The sequence below is a fragment of the Neopsephotus bourkii genome, unplaced genomic scaffold, assembly GCF_033783945.1.
Source record: "Neopsephotus bourkii isolate Nb327-2 ecotype Australia unplaced genomic scaffold, CSIRO-AGI_Nbou_v1 NB_1016, whole genome shotgun sequence".
NCBI lineage: Eukaryota > Metazoa > Chordata > Aves > Psittaciformes > Psittacidae > Neopsephotus > Neopsephotus bourkii.
Window position 1 is genome coordinate 1,240,080 of NW_026901505.1, and position 24,351 is coordinate 1,264,430.

At 42.0% G+C, this 24,351-nt stretch overlaps 1 protein-coding gene across 2 annotated transcripts; it reads right to left on the bottom strand.

The window, feature by feature from the left end:
* Nucleotides 1-188: 188 nt before the first annotated feature.
* Nucleotides 189-23,940, bottom strand: MAML1 (mastermind like transcriptional coactivator 1). 2 transcript variants are annotated; one of them, XM_061360128.1, is made up of 5 exons: nucleotides 23,351-23,940; nucleotides 12,531-13,940; nucleotides 10,042-10,311; nucleotides 6,631-6,745; nucleotides 189-4,588 (listed from the first exon to the last, which is right to left on the bottom strand). In XM_061360128.1, the coding sequence occupies exons 1-5, from the start codon at nucleotides 23,717-23,719 to the stop codon at nucleotides 3,594-3,596; spliced, it is 3,159 nt and encodes a 1,052-aa protein (XP_061216112.1). In that variant the 5' UTR covers nucleotides 23,720-23,940; the 3' UTR covers nucleotides 189-3,593. The 2 variants fall into 2 exon arrangements, with proteins under 2 accessions (XP_061216112.1, XP_061216111.1); XM_061360127.1 differs by having other exon boundaries at nucleotides 12,531-13,943; nucleotides 23,351-23,939.
* Nucleotides 23,941-24,351: the final 411 nt, after the last annotated feature.

The following is a 24,351-nucleotide window of genomic DNA, read 5'->3' on the forward strand; positions in this document are numbered from 1 at the left end:
GAAGTTTTCCAAGGCCTCATTATCCAGCTGTGGCCTGTTTAAATGGACTTTCTGACACCGTAAGAATTGATAAGACACAGCAGAACAGGCTGACCAAAACTCTGTGTTAGGATGAAGGGAACGATCTCACTAGGAACAGCAATGCTGAACTCTGCCCAGCTCACACAAATGTATAAAGCCACACCATGTATGTTTAATACACTAGCAAAATATTTATTTTATAATGATAAAACAGAAGTGAAGGATTTCTTTTTGGTGTGCACCAGTAATTGTAGTAAAAGAATAAGGGGATTAATGGACTCTTTATACATTTCAATGACAAAAATTCATAAAGGTTAGCATCAAATTCAACTGTTCTCCATTTACAAGCATAAAACTTACCATAATACCCCCCAAACACATATATAAAGAATTATAGTTTTTAAATCTATAAAAAGTAAAAAATATACAGTCAGAAGATCTAACTCTTATTCAAATCTTTAATATAAAATTGTAAACATTTATTTACACAAAGGAAATGTGTATAACAAAATTTTGAGCACCCTTTTCAATTGAATCGTGGTTTTTGGAAGGCAGTGGATGTTGCACAGTGACACTCTCACCTTTCCTACCCAGCCAAAACCGCAGTTCATAAATAAAGCCATGGGCGGCTGGCTGGGTACAGTTCAGGGGAGATACGTTTTATTGCTCTGAAGCTGCAGCAAATGGAAAGCCCAAGTGCATATATAGACAGCTACATGTTCAAGGGCACAAAGGCAAAGCCCAGCCCTACCTATGCACCTATGTACATCTAAACCGTATGTTCATTTCCATTGAACTGTTTCCACTTTGTTACAGTGACACCGTCTTCCCAACAGTCTGATTGCATTATGTGGACAGGGACCAAAACCAGAAGGGATGGCTGCTTTTCCCAGCAGGTTAAATGCTGTTTGGATCCTGTTCACATACGAAGACCAATGGGCATTATAAGCCAGTTTGCCTAGAATTACACTTAATTTTACTTCAACAGTACCATGAAAAGGCCCTGTCATTGAACCTAGATACCTTCCTGAACAAACCCAATGGTCAAGCAGGGCAATATCCACCTTCACTTCCAGAAACAGTGGAGGAAAGAGCACACCTGCATTTTCCTGGACATTTAGCTGGATTGCTTTTTTTGGTAGTAATAATGCAAACAGCAGATGCTCTTTAACTCCAATTAAGAAAATCACAACTGGATGGATTGTATTTTGACTTACTCAGAACAAAGCCTGTGTGCAAAATCTACCGGAAAATGTAGCAGATTTCACCACAACTTAAACAGGGAAGAAACAAGAGCTGAATCCTACTACCCTGTAATTTCTCTCAAGTGTTTGTAAGGGGGAGAAAAAAAATAGTGACACTGAAGGATGTCACCTGAAATTCTGAGGTCCCAAGCACCCCCAACAGGAAGGGAAGGCACACTGGTGCAAAGTTAACCCTTAGAAATAGAAATACAGCGAACACTCCTTCCCCTGCCATTGCTAGTTTATATCTATATTCTTCTAATGACACTTCCCTTGGACCAGGTTTTGGTTTAACTGAAACCGTAAACCAAACTCACTAGCTCTTTTCTTACATTGCCAGTGTAAGAAAAGTTAGCATCAGTTATTTGCATCTCAACTACTTATTCTAGAAAATACCAGAAGTGTCATCAACTAACACCTTCGTCTTCCCATCCAAAGACAATCTTTACGTTATCAAAAGCTCTACGAGGGATAAAGTCTGCTTCAGTGAAGTTTTATCCACTATTCAATGGTGGGACCCACTGATCAATGCACATCTTTCACCCACAGTTCAACACGATACAACATCAGATCTGTTCAACAGAGGGTAATTCATCCACACTAGGTAAGTGTGCTGGACAAACCATGTTCCATGCATATTTGGAAAGGGTTAAAGTATTAGTGTTAAAAAAGCAGTTTTTAAAAGTGCAAATTGTCTCAAAAGGAGCTGCAGATACAGTAAAATATTTTCCTTCTTTGAAATCAATGTTATCTTTCACTTCCCTTCACCCACTCTTCAAAAAACCCTCTCACACATCTCTGCAGTGCAGAAAACTCCTGAAGAAGCCTGTCTGTGTTGAAGGAAATTGCTTTTAAATCACAATGCTGGGTTTGGTTAGAAAGTTTAAATGAGTGGATTTTGAAAGGGAAGAGGTATTTGTGCATTTAAAACAAAAGCTTTCTACTTTATTTTCTTTTTAAAATAAAGGTTAAGGCAAGGTGGTTTGTTGGTGGATAAGGGACTTTTTTGGTAGAAAGTAAGGACTTTGGAACACTCACTGTTCCCACTGTGGTTTTTGTCCTTTCTGGGACTGACCCCAACTTACGGATAAGAGCTCTCCTCAGGCTGAGCTGAAGAACCAGCTTCAAGGGATATTAAAGAAGTAAATCCACCAGACTAGCGAAAGATTATCGAACTCGTAACCCAGTCATTAAAAAACCAAAAAGGTATTTAAAGGGGGAGACTTCCATACTGGAGCAACCCTGATACAAGTATCCTCCCAGGCTGCTTGTGCTATTATTACCGATAAGGACTTCCCACCTCTCAGCAAATTCCTTTTTTCCTCATTTTTGTCCTGAAGTGACAAAGTCTTGTGCTCATTGCTAACCACTTGGGGAATGAACTGATCTCAAAAGTTAGTTTTACTTTTTACAACAAAGAAAACTAGATGAGCTGTCATGAAGCAAAGCCTTCATTTAAATACAACTACCTTTGGAAATAAGTTATGAAGAAACAGGTGCAAAGTAAATGGCTTTACAATTCATGTTAAACCTACTATAGTTTAAAAGTTCTCCCATAAGAAATTCCCCCCTTTAAACACAGCAAGGTATAAGCCAAGAACTGTGCCTCTCTACAACAGAGTGCAAACTGCAGCTTAAAAGACTACAATCTATTAAGATGACTACCTAGACTAACTGGCCAGGTTTTAATACTTTCTTTCATCTATTACCAGCATCTAGCAATATTTACTGTGAAATATCACTTGCTTATTGAGAGTACAGGCACATGCTTCAGCAATGGGGAAAATAAACAACTCAAAACATTCTGCAAGCATACTCAGGTGCATACAGCCTCTTCTCAAATACAAAGTCAGAAGTTTGATGGACAGTATTACAATAGAATGTCAAGCTATGAACAAATAATTATTGCAATTACTAGCTGCAGGAGACTAAGTCCTAAACACAATTTGTGCAACTATTTGCTTTATTTCTGCACTATTTCTTGTGGAATTTTGTTTTTATTTTTAAATAATTAAAAAAAAAAATCATTTTAGAACACTGCAAGTGAGATTTCTGAAAGGCTGGCAAGGACACGCACAGGATTTTTTGACCTGTTCAAGTGTGCGACTCCTTAGAGACACCAAGACAAAGCAAACTACTCCTGCGGACCTGCTTGGTGTGCCATCACCACCCACCAACACTCATTGAGAAGCAGCTCCAGTCCCTTTCCCAACCATTTAACTCTAATGCCTGCAAGTCTCCTCAATGCCACAGGTTTTTTGGTCCAAGTGTTGTTTATATTTCACAAAACAATTAAAAAAAAGTAGAACCCCCACCCTCAGCCCCATTTTAATGAGTCCCTAACAACTCATCCAGATCATTCATCCACTCCTCTGAAGTCCTGTTTTTCAGCAATGAGTCTATCAGATCTGTGTCACCAGTTAAGTTCTGAAGTCCGTTATTGCCTGACTGACCGCTGTAGGCAAAAGGCAGCTCTTGACTGGTTGTCCTCACAGGGTACCCTTGACTACAGTGCAGATTACCAGCTCTGTTGGGCATTTGCTGATTTGGATTCTGGTTGAAAGCATTCAGATCTGGAACAGTCTGGTTGATGCCAGGCAAGACTTGCTGTGAGGGTACCTGCTGTTGAGTAGGTGGGTTTGTCCGCTGCTGCCCACCTAAAGATGACGACAACATCTGCCCAGAGACGGCAGCGTTCATAGAGGTCATCGGTCTGCTGGTGCTTAGGCTTACCTGAGGCATTCCTTGGGCAAACTGTTGGTTGGCCATCTTTAGATGAGTTTGCTGCATGTGGAAAGAGGAGTTGGTAGTAAACGGTCCTAAGCCACTGTTTGCTTGTGTCTGGTTGTTAATATTAGGGATACCTTGGTGCTGCCAAGATGGATTTTGAGCCCCCATAGCAGCTGGCACTCTTGCCATCTGTGGCTTAGATAAGGTTGGATTCAGAGCACCTTTATTGTGCTGCTGAGAAATACTTGAGTTTGCTAAGGTATTTTGCCCATACCCAGCAGGAACAGCAGCACCCTGGCCCAAGCTGCCTTGTCTCTGCATCGGTGGCTGTCCGTTGGCACTTTGAGCTGCATGCTGGGGAACCATCTGTGTCATACCAGAAGCCAAGTTGTATAATCCCCCTCGCTGAATGTTTTGCATATTGGTATACTGAGTCACGCTCCGATCCTGCTGACTGGAGCCCGACTGGAGTGGAGGAACAGAATTGTGTCCAGGTCCCATCTGAATCATGTTCTGAGTCTGAGGAAACATTCGTGGACTACTGGAGTTGGACTGTCCCAAATTACTGACCCCAGGCATGGCTGAAGATGACCCTGAAATACAAAGTAATATTTTGTACATGAAATACTTTGGTTCAACCAAGCTTGTGGACACCATAATCCAGAACAGAAGTACAGCTGCATTTGTATAAGCCAACCAATGCAACCAATACACAGGCAGCAGTACTTTAATTAAAGAGTGACAACTATTGCTCCAGTTAGCACCTCCTTGATCACAAACACAGATATGCCAATGTCCTAAAAAATCTGAATACCACTTCTAAGAGTTCAGCATCATCAATTAAAAAAAACATTAGACTTTAAAGGCAGGACTCTGATACTTCTTTGCGAACAAAGGAACACACAGACTTTGAAGTGTATGCTAGGCTGTTAAAAACTGCGACTTACTGCACACGCATTGTCAGTTATTCAATGCACACACTGTTTATCTCTTATTGTACAACTGTAGGGTTTGCACTCCTGTGTTTTCCCAATTCCAGACACATCTTTTATTTCATATAACTATCATAAATGTTTGGTAAAGCATCATTTGGATTTCCACAATGAAATCTTTGCTATGTTAATAGCACTGCTGATAACCAAGCAAGATGATTTGCAAAAATAAGTCTTCTCAGCAAGAAAACAGGCAAAATAGTTCTTTGTTCTCATAAACAAGTAAAAACATTTCTCCCTATAAACAACCCCCTACTTAAAACAAAAACAGAACAGAGAAGCACTGTGAAGTGTAATGCATATAATCCCCCATACACTTCTTACAGTCAACCAAGGGAAATTTACCTACACCAGCACTTTCCCTACTTTCAAACCAAAAAGCAGCAGATATTTTTTATATTTAAAGATAGCTGAGGAATATTGTCTCTCCATCATTATTACTTTATCCAGATATAATTATTCAAATATATTAATATACAATTCAAATTCTACTGAATTGTCAACAAAGTGTACTATAAAACCACCAAGGTTATGAGAGTGTTGGATGGGTGGGAGAAGAGCCTAACTAGAAAGCTCCAGTGAAGAGGTAGGATTTAAGATGCAAAAATATAGTTATCATCATCAGAACAAGGGAAAAATAGATTTGATAATGCTGACGTTCATTACAGCAAAACATACTCTATTTCTACTGCATTTCTGTAGAAAAATAGCAGGAGAAACAAAACGTTTCCATGTAATATCTGAAGGATGCTACTGATGACTGTGCTAACACACAAGCCTTTTGTATTGGTGTTGAGTTGTTTCAGCTAAGTAACAAAACCCAGTCATAGCTCTGCAGAGACACTGGATAGTCAGAACTCTGTCAGAAAGAGGGTATCATGTTTCTATTTGCATCTTTTTCCTTCACTATTTATTTCTGTGGGAATAGAGAGAGTAAGGAAACAAAATGTAGAGAATGAGTACTTTTCCGTACTCTAGGTTTATGAAAAAAGACGAGCGGCTTCTTGGTGTCCTGTTAGTTAAGGATTTTTCAGGTAAGGAGATGAGTTTTTACTGTTCTTTACATTTATGAAGCTATTCCAGATTAAGCATTACACAGTATTTTATTTACCAGCGTTAACAGTGAAGACATACCAAGCTGCTTCTCCTACAAAAAAAAAGCCATGCAGGACACTAACATGTAATGAAAAGAATTCAAGTTGCATTCCCTTCTAAAGGGCTAAAAATATCAGACAATGTTAAACTCATCCTAGAAGATGAGAGAAATAATACGTCCCTTATTTTTCTTTAATGAAGGCCTGTGATAGATACAAGATTCAGGGGAAAAAAAAGAATCCTAATATATGAAAGTCAGAAGAATTTACAACCTCCAAAAGCAAATACTGGCATAAAAAGGATTTCAGAACAATGAAGGTACTTAAGAATTTTACCCACTTCCAAAGCAATGTTAAGAATCAGAAGCTTAAGTTGTCCCAGATATCTGGGACAGTGGAAGCTGTTGCTTTGCAACAGAATCCCACAGTGACGTGGGAAGATGTTGTAATAAATTAATTAAAAGCTATCCAACCCAGGGAATCTGAAGACACCTTGGTTTTTACTCCTGATATTTCTAATGCCATTATTTCCATTGCCATGTTTCTCACCTGTGAACTGTCCAACCGGTTGCTGGTATGGGTTCTGTGGCTGATCCTGATACTGGGGAGGTGGTCGAGTGAGATGCCGCTGCAGCTGCTGCTCCTGCTGCTGCCTCTGCTTCTCCTAAGAAAGGTCCAATGCAAGACAATTAGAAAACAGGTCTCAAGCTTTTTCCAAGGGTGGCTACCTTGGATAAAAACAAGCTATGTGCATGCTTCCATGTGGAGCTGGTACTTGAAGGGGCTTCTGTAAGTGACTTAAAGTCACTTCAAACCTTGGTTCTCAAGTCTCAAACATAGTCAGCTTCATCTGATGCGTGACAAGATTAGGAACTCAGACAACAGGACATCAGCATGTACTACAGGAGTTATTGCAATGCATATCTGAAGCCTTTAAAACACAGAAAAACCTGAGATTAAAAAAATCTTCTAACCAGTAACAATCAACAAGCATTTTTAGCAATACTCTAAAGCCACTAACAGGTACAAAAAGAGCTGAAGAGTGTGTATAAAAGAAATTTACACATACTTTTTAGCTCTTTACCCCAGATCAATTTATTTTAGATCTCTCTTTAGATATCTAAGTCAGAAATATCATTAGAAAAGTAAAAACCAAGCTTTTAACTATTTTCTAGGCCTTATTTTCAAGCAATGAAAAGAAATAGAAGCCTAAATTCTTCTATAGCACAGGTTCTTCTAGAAGATTATGGAAAACTGCAGCACTGAGTTTATAACGGAAGCAATATAAGTTTTGCAATCATTGTTCAAAACCATTTTCTTAATGCACCAAACAATTGAAAGAAACCCTACTAATGGTTCAAAATAACCCTGCCTCTCTAAAAGCACATTCAACCTGTACCTACTTGATGCTAAAACCATTTGTGAGATAAAACAAGCTAATTTTCTGTTAGGAAATTTCTGGGGGAAATGAAACTTAAAGCCTTGAGGGGAACATCAACAGTGCCTGTACATCCACTAATGGTACACTCAGAGATCTTGACAGTGTAAGCAGCCACAGGCTGCTTTTACAATACAAAATGTAACAGGCAAAGTACTTCTGGCTCTTCTTCCACAGCTATCTTCAACCAGACTGAAATTCAGAGATCTACCTGAAAAACTACACAGAGCACAGAAGGGGACAGAAAGTCCCTTCCAAGAGACTGGTGTAAAGACACAAGCAATAAGCCCTTAAAGAAGAGATGAGTGCAACGTAACAAACAGATAGACATTACTACCATCCTTCTGAAACATCTACAGCTAAGAAGCTGTTGAGACATGCAGAGGAATGAAGAAGGCAGGCTGCGTGACAGAAAGGACCTGCTGCCTGCAGGACCAGTCAAACCTGAAAGAGGCTGACCACAGAAGCCAAGAGATGCCATAGCTCTGAGAAAACCAAGAGCTGCAGAACCTTGCTCAGAAAAAAAAACAAAACAAAAACAAAGGAAAAATAGTAAAAATGCCAAAAAATGCAGGATACCAAATGCAAAGACAGCTTTAGAGTGGCAGGGAATGCCACTGAAACTACCTGAAACTGTAATTCTCCTGCAAAATAGACGCCAAATGATTCAAGGTTCTTTTGTAAAACTACATCCAGTATCATGTGTATCCAAAAAAATAAATACCAAATTAGAATGCTATCAAGATCTAGCCTGACTGGGCAGCAAAAGGCCAAAAAATGTGGCAAATTCAGTTTAAGTCTGTTCAGCTCTAAAGCAAAGCTGCTCCTTATTTGGATCAGAGTCCCACTATCACTGTCCAAAGATGCAAGTTGTAGAAGTCAAAGTTACCACAACTAGGACAGGAATAAAATATTTTCATAACACTGATATTTACTACAATGACATGTGCTGGATAAAGCAGAAGCAAAATAGGTTGTAAATTTATATATATATATGTATATATATATATACACACATGTATTTGAACACTGTGTTTGAGATATGCTACTTACCCCCCTGTGAATATACCACCCCACTGTTCAGAGGTCTGATGGCCATTGGGCCCATTACTTAGCTAAGAAAATCTATTGAGACACAGTTTTAAGAGCCCTAAATCACCAGTAACCAATGGAGCAAAGTACAAGCAGGATGCCAAGACCCCGTATTTCCTTTCTCCCTACCTTCTTTCAAAGAATACCTATTTGTTAACATTTTGAGAGAGTAACAAACAAATGTCAAAAACTACAAGTCATCAAAACCTGAATTATTTACTAAAAAGTATTACATTTATTTATATAAGTTTATAGATCACAGAACTCATCTGGAAAACATTCTTTTACTGAGGCTTTGGGTATTTTTCATCCTTCAGTCTTTTGATAGTGTATTTCCACTGTGATACTCCCTTAGCCAAACTGATTTTACCCAAATATCAAACATGTACCTTTACCAACATTCACACCATTTTATTTTAAAACACTGCCAACCACATTATTATCTACACTGGCTCCAGAACTTAAGGGGTGTTTTTATCACTTCAATCTAGTCCTCAATTTTAAGAGAAGTCTCCAGGTGATCAAAAAAGCCATTTGCTTGAACTTGGCTCAGCTCCACTGATGCAACAAATGGTAAAGCTCTCCCCGGGTCTCAAACCTTCTTTGAAAATTCGTTTTCCCCTTCTCCTACACCAGACATTTCTCTGTATGTACACTGCCAGTGCCTGGAACACGCCTGCATGGACTTTTGAAAGTGCAGAAAAGCACTGATGACAGGAACTAGGCCCTTTGGGCTAATTCCCAACTGAAAGACTTGCAAAATGTTTAAAGCTTAGAAATGTTCACACAAGGAGCCTGTTGCCCTGAGAGAGGCTAAAGCAGCTTTCTGCAGTCTGATGGACAGCAGTGCTAAATTCTTTTGGCAGGGTAAGATACAAGTTGGATGCAGATGTCCAATTATTTTCCTCAAATAAACAAGGCAAAGATGTTTTCAAATCTGAAGCATGAACTGCTGGGGATCTCATAGGGAAAACAGGCAGAAGCACAATGAGCTTGCAGAATCTCTTGCTCATTGCTTCCACTTTTAAAGCTCTACAGAACACATCAACAGTATCTCAACCGTATCTTTTTCTTTTTTTTTTCTCTGATTCCATTTGCCTTTCTTCTGTCACAAATTACACCATTGCTGGTATGATAAATTCTCTCCATGTATTGTCTTGTATTTCCACAATACTCAATTCTACCTATTTTATTCTTATCATTTACCACAGTGCCTTGTAACAACAGCAAAAATAAGCCTTTGGAAGCAAGTGCTATGTTTTTGGGTTATTACAGACACACAAAATAGCAATTACACTTAAGATACCAAAGTGTCCTGCAGTTTACATCCCCTATTTTGTAACATGGTAAGTGTCCAACAAAATCTCAAATGCTGTTTCATGCACCAAAGCAAATCAGTGCAAAGGAAAACAGACTGCTGCTCCCCTCACCTGCTCAGCCAGAAGATGTTGCTGTCTCTGCTCCATTAGGAATTGCTGCTTCTGTTGCTCCATGAGCAAGTGCTTTTGTTGCTGCTCTCTCTGCTTCTGCTGGTCCATCAGCATTCGGTGCTGCTTCATCACTGCTGCTTGCTGCTGATTGCTGAGATAAGGTGGGTTGCTGTGGTTACCTGCCATGGAGACGTTGGGAGCCTGGGCACCCACACCAGTGCCCGGGACAGAAACAGGAACACGAGGAACGTTAGAAGAAGGGTTCTGATCCTGCAGAACATAGAAAAAGTGACATGAAAGAGGTGAGCCATCCAGAACTGAATTTAGTAACTATGTAGTTACACAGGTGAGGAAAGGCACTATCGTGGTGGTGACCATGATTTGTGGTGACCATGATAAGGAAGAAATAAAGTCTACACAGGGAGGGGAATCATAACACACCTCAGAAAACACAGAAATTGCCCATTATTGCTTATTTGTACTTCTACACTATTTAATAAAAAATTAGATCAGTTCCTTCCATTTTCCCATCTTTATGCAACAGCTTCTCCACCTGTGAAGCATCTAACAGAAAAGGCAAAGTGTGATACAATCTTTAACACGCCAGACACAGAAACGATGGTTCAGAGTTAAGCTCAGAAGCTCCACAATATTTAGGAACAGAGGCTTTAACTTCAGTCTCAAAGTACTTCCCAAAGTCCAGCTCAAACAGGTGAGCATAGCTCTGTGGGCTTCTGCTTAGCCAGGAAATGGCACCCATTACAAAGCACACCAGCTTCAGTTTATTTTGATAGCAGCTTTTCAAACACTACATTTTAAATCTGCATTATACAAAGCATTTATTTAAATCCTGCCTCTTCTGTCAGCAATTAAGTAAGCAACTGTCTGTGCTTCCCCTCTTAAAGCTGATTTTTTTGGTATTTACTATTTGCAGGTGAAGGGGAAGAAGGCTATCATCGATCAAAATGAGCCTTAATGTATTTTAATAGCATCCAACCATCACCATATTCCACAGAGAAAAAATACTTCTACAGATAAACCTGTTATTAATTTTTTGTAAGTCTGCTTTTCTGCTGATTGGAACTTGGGATAAGCAGAAATAACATGGACCAATTATAATCCAAGATCTGATATTGTCGTCTTTGTCCCATCAAATCCATCTGAAATTTTTCTCCTTTTTAAGCACAGTTCAGCTTCATCTCCAATTACACAAATACTACTTTCACACTAATGGGTTGGCTGCAGTTTCATTAGAAATCATGAGCCAAACAGAGGTAACGCTGTGCTAAGCTGTTCTACACGCAGGTTTTGGAGGAATTCTCCCGCAGCATTCATCAGTATTTCTGTTAATTCAGTACAAGCAGGGCAGTGTAGATGCAGGGGGACCCTCATGGTTTTCAGCAAGGGACAGATGTGACATTCACAATTATCCCTACCCTTCCCCTTCTTCCATCAAAATGTTTCTACATTGTTACTGCTGACGCTTTTGAAGAGATTAATCTTTTAGTGCCTTATGAAGCACACACTGATCTCAGATTGTTATTTGTCCATCAGTGTGGTCTTTATCACAGGCTAATCAGATCTTCTTCAGATGGTTTTTGTTTTCCTGAGGGAATGTACAACTAGAGCTGGATCTCCAACAGCTTTTGATAGAGAAGCTTTAATCCTTATAACAAAGACTTTTTTTCTCAACAAGCCCTCTAGTATGTGCATTGTAGGCACATGTCACAGAATCCCAACTCTGTACTTCCATTCACTTCATTAATTTTCACCTGCTACACACCTGTAGTAACAGTTCTATAGAAGGCAAAGAAGCACCATCTGTGATTTTCCTTTACAGAAAAACCTGAAGCATATTGCTTCAAGCAGACAAATATTTCTATTATTCATTTTTACAGGGATATTCCTCTCCTACTCTGTGATTCCCCAGTCCCCAGAGACTTAACCAATAACAAATCATTAGATTTTAAAAGCCCCAAGGAACACCCAAGAACTCAGGAATGCAGCCCCACTTCGATCTCTCTTCAAAAAAGCAGCAATTGAAGGCATATCTTTTAATAGTAAGCCAACCCTGACACAAGTAGGGACTAAAACCAAGGTAAAGAAATCAAAGCTTCTTTGAGAACACTGCTTAACACTACAGTCTTATGAGAGTTATTTTAAGCAAAAGTTTACAAAGCATCTATTTATCTTTGTAAGTAGAAGCTTCTATGAAGTGTGACATAATTTGTCACCCACAAAGTATATTAAGCTGGAAATCACACATTACCACATGACCTAGAACTATTAAAAACTGTCCCCAGTATGAAACAGAGTTCTTGATTCTTGTCTCAGCTTATTGCATATTGTAATTTTCTTGGTTTAAATCATATGGCAACTGTTTTGAAACAATACCAAGTAATCTGTACTCCAGCCTTACCTATCCAACACATTCTTGCAAGACCTTAAATCTGCTCCTAAACAAAGGTAACAAAACCCAGAACGTTCACCTGACTGTGCGGCAGTCTGTAGGCAATGTTTCCAGGCTTGGGTTTCAACAGGATCATCCCATTTTGGTCATCATTTACATGAGACAGAGGTGGCTGCTGGCGCTGTTGTATGTATGCCAACATCGGTGTCTTGTTCTGACCAGGTACTGTCACCCCCTGTTCACATTCTGCTTTGTAATGTGAAAGAGGTTTGGTGTTCCCATAGTCTAGCATAGAGCCTTGACTATTCACAGCGTTCTGGTTCAAGCTGTTTTGCTGATGACCCAAAATGTTCACATGGTAATTGCCTCCAGCTCTAGGTGAGCTTTTATTTCCCATATTAGGCATCATGAGTTTCTGATTGTTGAAGTCAGGCTGGAAAACTGATGGGCTGGTGGGATTTTCCATGGTATATGGGACAGGCAGTGGACTATGGGAAGGCCCAGATTGTTGCCATGTGGACATCTGATTTGTTTGGTGGACTTGGGAAGCTTGTTGCTGGTTCTGCAACATCTGGTCTCTCTTCTGCTTGGCAGCAATCTGCTGAAGTTGATGAGCAGAAGACATTTCTTTGGCACTTCCTGCACCCTTCCCAGGTAACAACACATTGGGAAGAGGCCTCTGGACGTTCTGAGAGTGGTTTGATGCCTGCATCATGGGTTGATTAGGATTTTCAGTCATTGACTGACTGGAAGGCTGAAACATAGCCTGAGAACTACCAACTGCCGGGGAAGCGGCACTTACAGGTACAGAAGCAGCACCAATAAATGCTGGCCCTGAAGAAGTGGATCGAACCTGGGGAGATCCCATCTGTTCTTGTTCAAAGGGTGCTGGGGAAAACTCAGTCTTTATGTTAATATCTTGTGGCAATGGAGTCTGTGCAGCTGAATTTGAAGAATCTGCATCTTTTTTTTCTTCAAAATCTTCATTAAAGAGATCCTTCATGTCTTCATCAGGGACTGATCTATTAAGCTCCTCAATAAGTTCCTTCCATTCTTGCTCATTAAGATTAAGATCAGGCATCAAATTATTCTGAGATATAGACCCTCCTGCCCCAGCAATCATACATGGAAGATCATCTACGGGCTCCTGCTTCAGCTCTTTGTTCAGACTCAGAGGAAATGAGTCATCAGCATCACCACCTCCGTTCATCTGTAGGCTGGAATCTGGAAGACACTTCTTGCTGATGCCATCTAACCCCATGGGATGCTTTCCGTTAAGTTGCAAGGTGTCTCCACCACCAGATTTCTTGTCAAGATGATGGAGTGGAGACACAGGGGGCATTCCATTGGAAGACCCACCCACTCCACCAAGGCCATCATCACGACGTAGTTTCTTGGACACAGAAAATACATCACCATAGCCATTCTGCTGCTCTCCATTCTGAGGGGAAGCAGCACTATCGAGCTTTCTTTTCACAGTCTCATGGAGCTGCTGAAAAAGAAAGGAAGGGTTTAGTTATTAAGTTTTACATTTCATAGATCAGGATTTTTATTTCTTCCAAGAACATTGTCTAGCCATGAATAAATCATTTTAGGAAAAAAATAAGTTAGAAAAGAAGCTCTGTCTTTACTTTGATTTGTTTTACAAGTCATCACATGAGATGACTTCCTTACTGTAAGCTCTTTAAGATAAACTTCGAAAAACATACACTATATCAGACAGAGCCCACTCCTTCCAAAAGCCACCATATACTTTGACAACAACAAAAAGTTGAGAAATGGCTGTGAACTGGAATACATACAGATGTTTCCTATTCAAAATTAAGAAAATACTGAAGAATGTTAAGATTTAATTTTTGGTGAGAATAAATAACTGTATAACTGTTCTGTAAGACACCTTTATAAAGCATTGAAATATTCAGAGAGAAAGAGAACCACTTCCCTTGTGATTACAATTTACAGAACTTCATACATAATTTTTGTACACGATGACACTTTTGGCACTAAGCAAACCCAGTTTGTAACTAAGTGACCACTGTTCCACACTGATGTAAAAGGCACTTTAAAGTTCAGTCAATTCTGTCACATCTGAATTAAGTTTATTCCTCTCCTCCTTTCTTCTAGAGTATTTGTCAGCTGCTCCTCTCTGCACTATGACCACCACAGCCCCAACCAGCTCAACAGTTGGCTTCTCAGAGCTGGTGAATGCACATATTCTTTTTCTTGCAGTGCCACCTAGAAGCAAGCAGAGGGTACAGCAACAGTTTTATAACCAGAGTTTTAAGAGTCTTGGTTCAACTCCTCTTTCCTGGCACCATTCTCTCAAATATGAAGTTCTTTCCACTGACCTCAAAAACATCTGAAAACAGAATTCATGCACACATCAAAGATCACTATAAACTTTTCCTCCCCTCAGGTGCATTCTGTAAGAAAAGCTGCTCTTTGTTTGTGCTGGAACGCTACACCAACGCAGACAAACCTGTAGGGCAGAGACACTGCTTCAACAGAGCAGGGCACGTAAAGAAGGAAAGCTTCCATCAGCTCCTCTGACCTGTACAAGATGCCTTTGAACATCTCAGCAGGACACAGGAGGAGAATCATCACAAAAAGCCACCCATCTGAAGCGTGGTTCACTGAACAACAGCTCTCTCAGATGGGAGAAAAGCAGCTCATTAAACAAACCTCAAGACAAGTATGCTTATGTTAATATTACTTGCAGTCTCCACAACGCAGTCCACTAACCCCTGGGGAAAACTGTTCCATCCAAGAAAAAACAGGGGAGACCTCAAGATCTCAGCACTCAAGCAAGAGGTTGTATGCAGAGCCAGCATAAATCAGAATTTCACAGCATTTGCCTGGGCAGCAGCATTCTCTGATTTCAGGACAGAGGGACTGGTTCATGGTTAACTGCTGTGATCTTTTCTTCTTTAAACAGTCTACAGTCAGCTGATCTTCAGAAAAAAACCACCATTATTTGTTTAATGCTTGCACAGGTAGCAGCAACATCTTATTTTTATCTGAAGGGTAGACTGCAGGTTCCCAGGAGACCTGATCTTCTAGATGGTTCACGGAAATAGCAGCAGCAGACCTAGTAGGACAAGGTGAGGTGTACACCTGGAGAGGAGGCTGGAAATTGAATTCTCTCAATTTGAACATTAGCTCCACGGCTTGGAGAAGAGGATTTAGAGTGAATTTTTCTAATACTGACTTGAAAAAATAATGGAAATTTACTTTTTGTAAGGAGGTGAAACAAGAGAAAGCAAGGAAGCCTCAACTCAGTCACAACATTTGTCTTTCAGCAAGTTTCTCGGTGTTTACTTAATACTCCAACCGGGAAAACCAAAGCTCAAGGTGGATGAGTAACTTGCCCAAGGTCATATGAGTCAATCACTCAACGTTTGGGAATGGATCCTCCTTAATTCTAAGTCATTAGGGAGAAACATACATCATGAAAACTGACATACAAATAACAACTAAATTTTGGTCACTGAATATACTCTTCTCATAGCTGAAGCAAATTTCTGTATTAAAACAGAACATATGCCCACTGGGGTCACTGCTGTACCTGTAATTCATACAGACAAGGCAGCTAGGGCTTTGGTAGAGTTATAAGTGCACACAGCTCTTCATAGGCTGCACAGCCAACCTGGCTTGTGCTGGACAAATATTCAGAAGCTTATCTGTCCTAAGGTCTTTGGTACTGTACTGCACCATTTGTAACATATGCAGCTACCCAGTTTAAGATTAAATCATCCAAACTTACAAGTTACACTTACTGTAGTCTGGAAAAATATAAACCCTCTAATATCCATCACAACCTTCTGTCAACAAAAACACACAGGGGCTTTGATATCTAAATGGGTTTTAACAGTCACAACACGCAGATACCCCGATTCTTGGTGACATCTTCACTTCAGTTGCTCTAGAGAAAGTCCTCCTTTCACCTAAAACTATATTCCTTTGTCAAAAAAAAAGGAGATTAAAGAAAAAATAACTTAAATAAAGTCCCTATGAAGTAAAATTTTGGGGTGACTGCCTCCAGCCATGCCTCTCCTCAGGTAAATCTAAGATTATGTGAAAGATAGCCTACCTTACACAATAGCCAACAGAGAGGTAGGGAGGAAGAAAATCTGCTTATCCTCTATATGTATCAGAAAAGTTTGAGCCCAGTTCATAACCAGGACACTGCACTTCTGAGTTTCAGAAGCTATTCACCAACTGCCCTTGCATCCTAGTTCTCTTTTCACAGTAAAAAGAGTCAAAAGCAATAATGCAACTTTCTCTTGTGAGGTTCCTTTCTTACACAGTATCTCAGCTCTCAGTTTCCTAACAGCAAAAGAAATACTAAATTCAGTTCTTCCCCGATTTGTCTGTGTCTATCCAAATGATCTGGTTTTGGGGAAAAAAAACAAGGGGCATGTGAGACACAAGTCAGACTGTAGCTATCTACATATCAAGCTGCTCCAAGAGAGTTCTCAAGGCAAGAAAAACCTGTTCTCTTCTGCCAAAATGCAAGGAGAAAACAAGAAAGGAGAACCACCGACGAAGTAAAGCACAGCCTGCTACTCACTGGAAAATCCTTTTAATTTTATTGTCCACTATCATTCCACGAGGCACACTGGCTCACTGGCATACTGTCCACGGTTTCCTTTGCAGAATCAATCCATTGGATTTGTAACACGAGCCAATCATTTCCATTGTCACAACTTCACAAAGAAAGAAGATGAACCTCCACAATATTTGCTATTTAGCTTTGCCTAAAAGTATCACCCCACAAACATTTATCCAGTGTGTAAACCAATATAGGAGCAGTGCAAAGAAAGGGACGGTAAGCAAGCCTCAGTCCTTTGGCCCAAAACAGGACAGTTTCTCAAGGAGCCACTGAAGGGCCACAGGCTGCACCTCCTCCAGACCACATCATCAGAGTTGCATTTTATTCATGTGAGCAAATAGACAGTCCTCAACATGGTAATGAGCACACTTACTGGGCAGCAGCACACGTAAGTCAGGCCATAACTGTGGGTCCTCACGTGAGGAACACAAAGTGATAAATCCCAAGTGTAACCACACAACAAAAGAGGTGTCCAACACCGTCAGCCTCTGACCACTTAATTCACAGCACATACACTTATGTATACACTTTCCTTGGCTAGGACACAGGACCACAGGCACTGAAGATGAACACATGCCCAGTCAAATGACAAGGCTTCCATCAGGAAATGGCCAGCACACAGATAGTTTTGATAAGCTGTATTCAATCTCTATCTTAAACGCACCAGTTTTACCATTGTGGTGCTCAGCCACATTGAGGTCTAACAGCAGAGGAATGACAGCTTCTAAAAGCTGTCCGCAAACTACCATGGAAGCCCAGCATGAAGAAATTGGAAAAGCTTTAAAACTTCATCTTGGTGGGAAAGGGGCATGAACCACCAATCAAAACAGTACACAAAGTTGTTCTGTGTTTTGTTGCTGTTGATTTTTCCAGGAGTCAAAACATCAGTGTGAAACAATACCTGAAACTAGTTTAGATAATGATCTGAAACCAATGACATCTCAATGGGTTAGAACTCAAAAAGCACAAAAGTTTAGTTCACATTGTTTGCTTGGAAGCAAGAGCTTCACAATGCAGAATTTTTAAGCTGAGGACAATCAACTAAACTTCTTTTGTAAAACCTCAGTGATTTGTTACGCTTGGAGTCCTGTAACTGAACACAATGAATTGTTCAAGGCCAGGCTGGACTAACTTTGAAGCAACCTGGTCTAGTGGAAGGTGTCCCTGCCCAAGGCGGGGGGGGTGGAATGAGATGAGCTTTAAGGTCCCTTCCAACCCAAACCAGCCTGGGATTCTATGATATATATGTATAAAAATGGAAACTGCATAAAAGTTTTTCCTGAAAAAATACTTAGTGGACAAGGCAGAAACGCAACTTTTTTAAAATCTGGTTCTTATACTGCACCTTTCAGGCTCCATAGAATGGTCATCTTTAGTTTTATTTGAAGCACCTATTGCAGAGATTAAAATATTCTTACAGGACTCAACAGAGCTTTGATTTTTTGTATTTCACTTGGAAGAAGCTTTCCATTTCAGTCTCAGAATTATGTCTACAAGGATTTGTCATGAAATACCAACTAGAGAAATATAATGCTGGTCATTTTCAAAGAAGAAACGCTGTATTATTCTAGAAACAGAGTAACAATCTGTTCCAATATGTCTCCTAGCTGGATAGCAGCATGCTCACCTAGAAGGGAAAACCAAAACATATTATATCTGGTTTTCTGTCATGGAAGTGGTAGCACTGCAACATAGGTAAGCTCCCATGAACCAGAGCTTACAGTAGGTCCACTACAGATTCTCCTTTCCTGTCTGGCCGACAACAGAGACAACGAAGTTCACAACCTCTTACGCTGGAACAACAATGCACATGTGGGAAATTATAGCATATGGAAAGAAAACATCTTGACTCTGACATAGGGAAAACTCCCCCTTTACCGTGCACGTGCCCACAGCTTCCAAAGCCACGCTCCCCCTGCAAGACAAGTGTTTTATTACCCAATGTGTTCCTGCATTCCGCTGTGTTGTCAGAACCAAACTGCTGGCCTAATTTTAATTCTGACTTTTACTTTAATTCCAGAAGACTTTTGTATTTGGGTGACTGCCTGCTGGAGTGAAGAAGGGCTGTGGATATGCAGGTCTATAAATATCCCGAGCCTGCATTAGTCACAAGGGGCAGCTTCTGCTACAGGAATTGTTCTGCTGAATCAAAAAACACTGCTGTGCCCTCAGCTGCAGTGCCGGCTCTACCACCTCACTTGAACTTCACCAGCAGCAGCACATCAGTTACTCCCACCTCCTTACAATTTAGGAAGCATCTCTGCATATCTAACTCATCTAGTAAGGGAAATGTTTCAAACATACAATACCTCACACGGAATTAAAAGGAGACAAAGAAAAACCTGTCTGAGTTGTTGGGCAACAAACTATCAGACTTGTCAGCAAAAACAAACAATGGTGGCAAGACTACACTGCACTAGAGTTATATATAAATAACATGGAAATAATTTGCTATTTTTGTGGTAAAACATAATTTCACAACTTAACACCCCTACACCACAGCTTACACAGAACCAAGATCTTCTGAATTGTTAGTGTTCCAGCCTAAGCTTCGTCAGGGGAATGCTATTCATGCTTGTCAGTACAATCCAGGCAATCTATTCCCTTTAATTTATCACTTTAGGTCTTTTCGACCAAGAAACATCACACTGCTGTCCTCATACTGAAACTTCTTTTTAAACTTCTTTTACTTGGTGCTTTTGCTTAAATTAGAACTTACCTTTCATTAATGTAAAAATTATCATTGCTTCCAAACAGAATCCCAGACTGGTCTGGGCTGGAAGGGACCTCAAAGCTCGTCCATTTCCAACCCCCTGCCATGGGCAGGAACACCTTCCTCTATACCAGGTTGCTCCAAGCCTCGTCCAGCCTGGCCTTGAACACTGCCAAGGATGGGGCAGCCACAGCTTCTCTGGGCACCCTGTGCCAGGGCCTCAGCACCCTCATAGTAAAGAGCTTACAAATGCTGGTCTGCTCTTCAGCTTCATTGCAACCATTCCCAAGACAGGACACCAACTAGACCTCCTCTGCCTGTTCCAGAAACAGTGTTTGTGGGTTTGTGGCAGCCCTAAACCAAGCAAGCCATGTGCACAACTGCTCCCAGGTGGGGAAACAACCTGTAAGAGACAGGCAGCAGGTCTCCTTCCAAGAGACCACATCATAAAACAAGGAGTGGAGATGAAAACCAGATCTTGACATGCTCCTTATTCACATGTCAATGGAACACTCTCTTCAGCTCAGTGATACCCTATGTTAGAGTCTGTCAGAGAAACAGAAGGAAGCCAACTTTTTACTGCTGAGAATTTAAACAGCACTATTAGAATGAACTCTCTCAAATCAGAACCTGGCAAAGAGGAAAAAGTGTTCTAAGGGACATACATGTCCTCTCTCTTCCCAACTTCCCTGTTTCTCAAAAATGCAAGATTACCACAACAGACAACACATCATCCAAACATTAAGTATCTTCTACTTTGAACACAGTCTTAATAATGCAGTCTTAAACAACAGAAATGAAGTAAATTTTAACATTTGAATTTCCCATTAAATAATGGGTTTGAAATTTAAGAAGTTTTTCATCTCTGTCCTCAAATGAAGGACAGGCCTATGCGGTGCACAAGTCACCCAAAGTATTCCTGTGTCAGTATCGTATTACCTCGATTTCTATGGCTCAAATTTTAGAGTTGCTTAGTAAGAAAACAGCGGAATCTACCCTTATACTTGTGCTTATAAGCAAGATCCATTCAGCTTCAGGATCTAAACAGATAGAAGACTAACTGAAGAAAAAATATCTGACTCCAGCCACATGAAAAACATCACAGAAGGCATTAAGATGGAAGTGGCAGCACCATCCTGCTCCCCATGGCTATTCTGAATGTTACAGATGCTCTGATGTACAGCATCTGGGAATGAACACACTGTCCATGCTTGTGGCAGTGCAACCTCATGCCCTTCTAACTAGAGCTCTCTGATGCTAGATCACAAATGCTTTACCTTCATATGAGTTGTCATCTCTTTCAAGGATAAAAATAAACACTTCATTAACTTTCAAGGCAAAGTCCCAGTTTCCAAGAGAAGATTCATATGCAGCTCCATGGAAAACTCTGGACAGTAACAGCAATGATAACTGATATAATGCATGTTTCACTAATATAGCAACATTCTTTTGAAAGGAATGTATCCAGGATATTTAAAACCAGGTAATTTTGGTGTCCATCCAAATTTTATTGAATATTGTAAACCAAGCCCCTGTCTTTCCTGTAGAAAGGACATGCTTGGTCTTGATAACAGCTACTTGATTGCTAGAGGTAAATGTAGCTCTCTAGGTTGTTATTTTATGGCAAATGAATGAAATTAGCAGCAGAAGTTTGTTGTTGCTGTTGATGGGTTTGGGTTTTTCAAACTTGAATTACTAAGCAAACCAACTTTATACCCCAGTACCGAGGTGATGAATCAGCAACTGCAATTAAGCTTACAGTCATGTATCCTGGGAAGGAAACAGCAGGCCAGCACTAGGAAGAGTCATTCATACACTAAAACCCTCTTCTGTTGTGTAAATTGGCCACTGGCAGCAGCTTCCTGTACAAGAAGGGCTTCCCCAGATGTGCAGTGGATTTCAGAACCTCACTGCTGCTGAGAGTCCTCATTATAATGGATGCTAAAGAGATCAAATCCACATTCAAGGCAATTCAAAAGAAACACCGCCAATGTATTAAAGACATCTTTCTTTTAGGAGATCAATATGAAGACGTGTGGTAGCAGTTTAAGCAACTGGATTTGATATCCTAAAGAACTCTGTGTGTAACAAAAATAAGCACTCTTAATGGATAGAGCCTGATATGCAGAAAGCCTTAGAGTCCAGACAAGAAATAAATGAAATCCCACCAAGTCTTTAGATAATAAAATACAATTTTGAGTCAATTCTGTTCTGACACAAGTTTACACTCAAGATCAGTCTACTAAACAACAGCTACCCAGGAAGTTTTACAGAATCACAGGTCTCTCTCTCTTCCTCAAGTACCCTCAAGAACCATCTGAAGTGCTCTAACTGTGTCAATAAGCATCTCAGTCTTCAGGAAGTCAGCAGGTCCCAGATTCTCCTATGTGTGTTAGTGAGAACAGCAACAATTCAGCTGAATAACATTTTCAGTTCATCTTGCACATACTACAAGCTGCACACATGCTGCCAAGTGCTACTTAAAGTTACATCAATGCGCTCATGTTTCAGTATTTCACATTATGTCCAGTCATACTCAAGTACAGAGTAAGCTGTAAACTCACTGAAGTTCAAGAGAGCAGAGAATCACATCCTCCTTCCCTCCTAATCTGATCAAACACACAGATCATCTTACAAATATGATTTAAGCTATACATTGACCAGGAAATGTCTCAGCTCAATTCAGTATCCCCTTTTAAAGACACTCAGAACAGTACTGTATCATTTGCACACAGGCCACCATTTAGAAATAACTGGGTTTAAGAAAGGTATTAAGGTAGGCAGCCTGTAAAGGTTATCCTACTAACCTACATTACATGACACGTTAGTACACAGCAGTATATTTAGAGGGCTCAGACAAAGTTAAGCAATAGCTATCTTGATATACAAACAGGGCTGTATGAATATATCCCGACAACCAGAAATGCTAGAGAAGCCAGAGAAACATTAAGATTTTGAGCTAAGCCAGTTTTTGAAGGGTGGAGTGGGATTCCCACAGCGTTCACACCCACGAGAGCAAGTGGCAAATAAGCAGCTGTCTTTCCACTGAAATTCTTTCCAAGACGTACCAGAATTAATAGACACGTTGTCTTAAAAGTTCCCCCTCAGTAGCAAGCACATCCTTATCAAGTGACTCCACCAAACCCTGACCGCCCAAATTAAAAGACATAAGCAAGGAAACATCCAAAGCCACCGCAGTATTAAGGCTCCTCTGACAGTTCCTGCAGGGCCGTTTTAGATGGCCAGAAACAGTCGTTCGGAGGACCATAACCACCACGGAGCGCTATCCCCTACTCCTACCACAGCAGTTTTTACGTGCTCCTCCAAAGCTCAAAGGTGACAAGAGAGAATAAACCAGCCCTTATCAGCGGCGAAGCTAAAACCGAGCAGACAGGAGCACTCACTCCACAGAGCAACACCAGACTCAGCCCTCCCACCGCAATCATCGCACCAACCCCGAGAGCTCCATCTCCTTCCTCCAGCCGGTGCCAGCTCCGGAGGTCACTGTGCCAGCCGGGTGCAACCACCCCGGCCCCCGACCGGGAACGAGAAAGAGCACGGGCCGGCGCCTTACCGCGATCAACGTGCTGCTACGGCCGTGCTGCTCGCCGCTCGCTGCCTCAGCGTCCAGGCCGTTGGCTCCGGTCCTGTCGGCGCTTCCCGCGACGGCGGCGGCCGGCGGAGGTGGCGCGGGCGGAGGTGGCGCCGGGGGCGGCTGCCTGTGCTTGCCGGCCCGCTTGGCCTTGGCCTGCAGGCAGCGCTGGTGCAGGGCGAAGGTTTGCTGGCGCTCCAGCTCCAGGCGCTCCGGGGACACGGCCTGGTAGCGGGACTCGCAGGCGCTGTGGTGCCGCCGGCAGAGCTCGATGCGCCGGCGGAGCCGCTCCATCACCGCGCTGTGCCGCGGTACCACGAACTCCGCCATGGGGCAGGGGGGCAGCACCATGGACCGGAGACCGATGGGGGCGGCCGCCGCCGTTCACCGGCTCTTCACACCGGACCCCGCCATGGCGGGGGCTCCCCACGTCGGGCCTTCCCTGGACTACCCCGCTCCTCCCCCTGCGGCGGGCCTTCCCTGGGCTGCCCGCCGGGTTCGCCCCCGACCCGGTTCCTCCACTCCCGGCCCGGCGCGGTACCCGCTCCGCTCCCTCCCGCCCCACTTCCTCCTTCTCCCCCGAGGCCGGTGCCGCTTCGCTTCCCCCCCCCACCTCTTCTTCAGCCCTGACCCGGCGGCTGCTCCCCACCCGCCGCTGGGCCCGGCCGGAGCCCGCCGCGCTGCCCCGCGGCCCGGCGGCCGCCGCTCTCAGGCACGGTCCGGCCCGAAGCCCCGGCTCCCCATTGTTATCCGCGCCGCCGCCATCTTGAAATTGTTTTTCCCCTCAAGAGCCGAGTTGAGAATAAATAGGCGGAGCTTCCTGGGTGGCGGGTGACGTCACGGCGCGTAGCGCGTCACGAGCCATGATGGACATCCCTTCCAGCCAATGGGAAGCGAGAGTTTGCGCAACGGAGGCGTGGGTGGGCAGCGCTGAGAGCTGGAGGCGGCCTCCGGCGCGTTTAAAAGGCACTGGCACGAGAGGG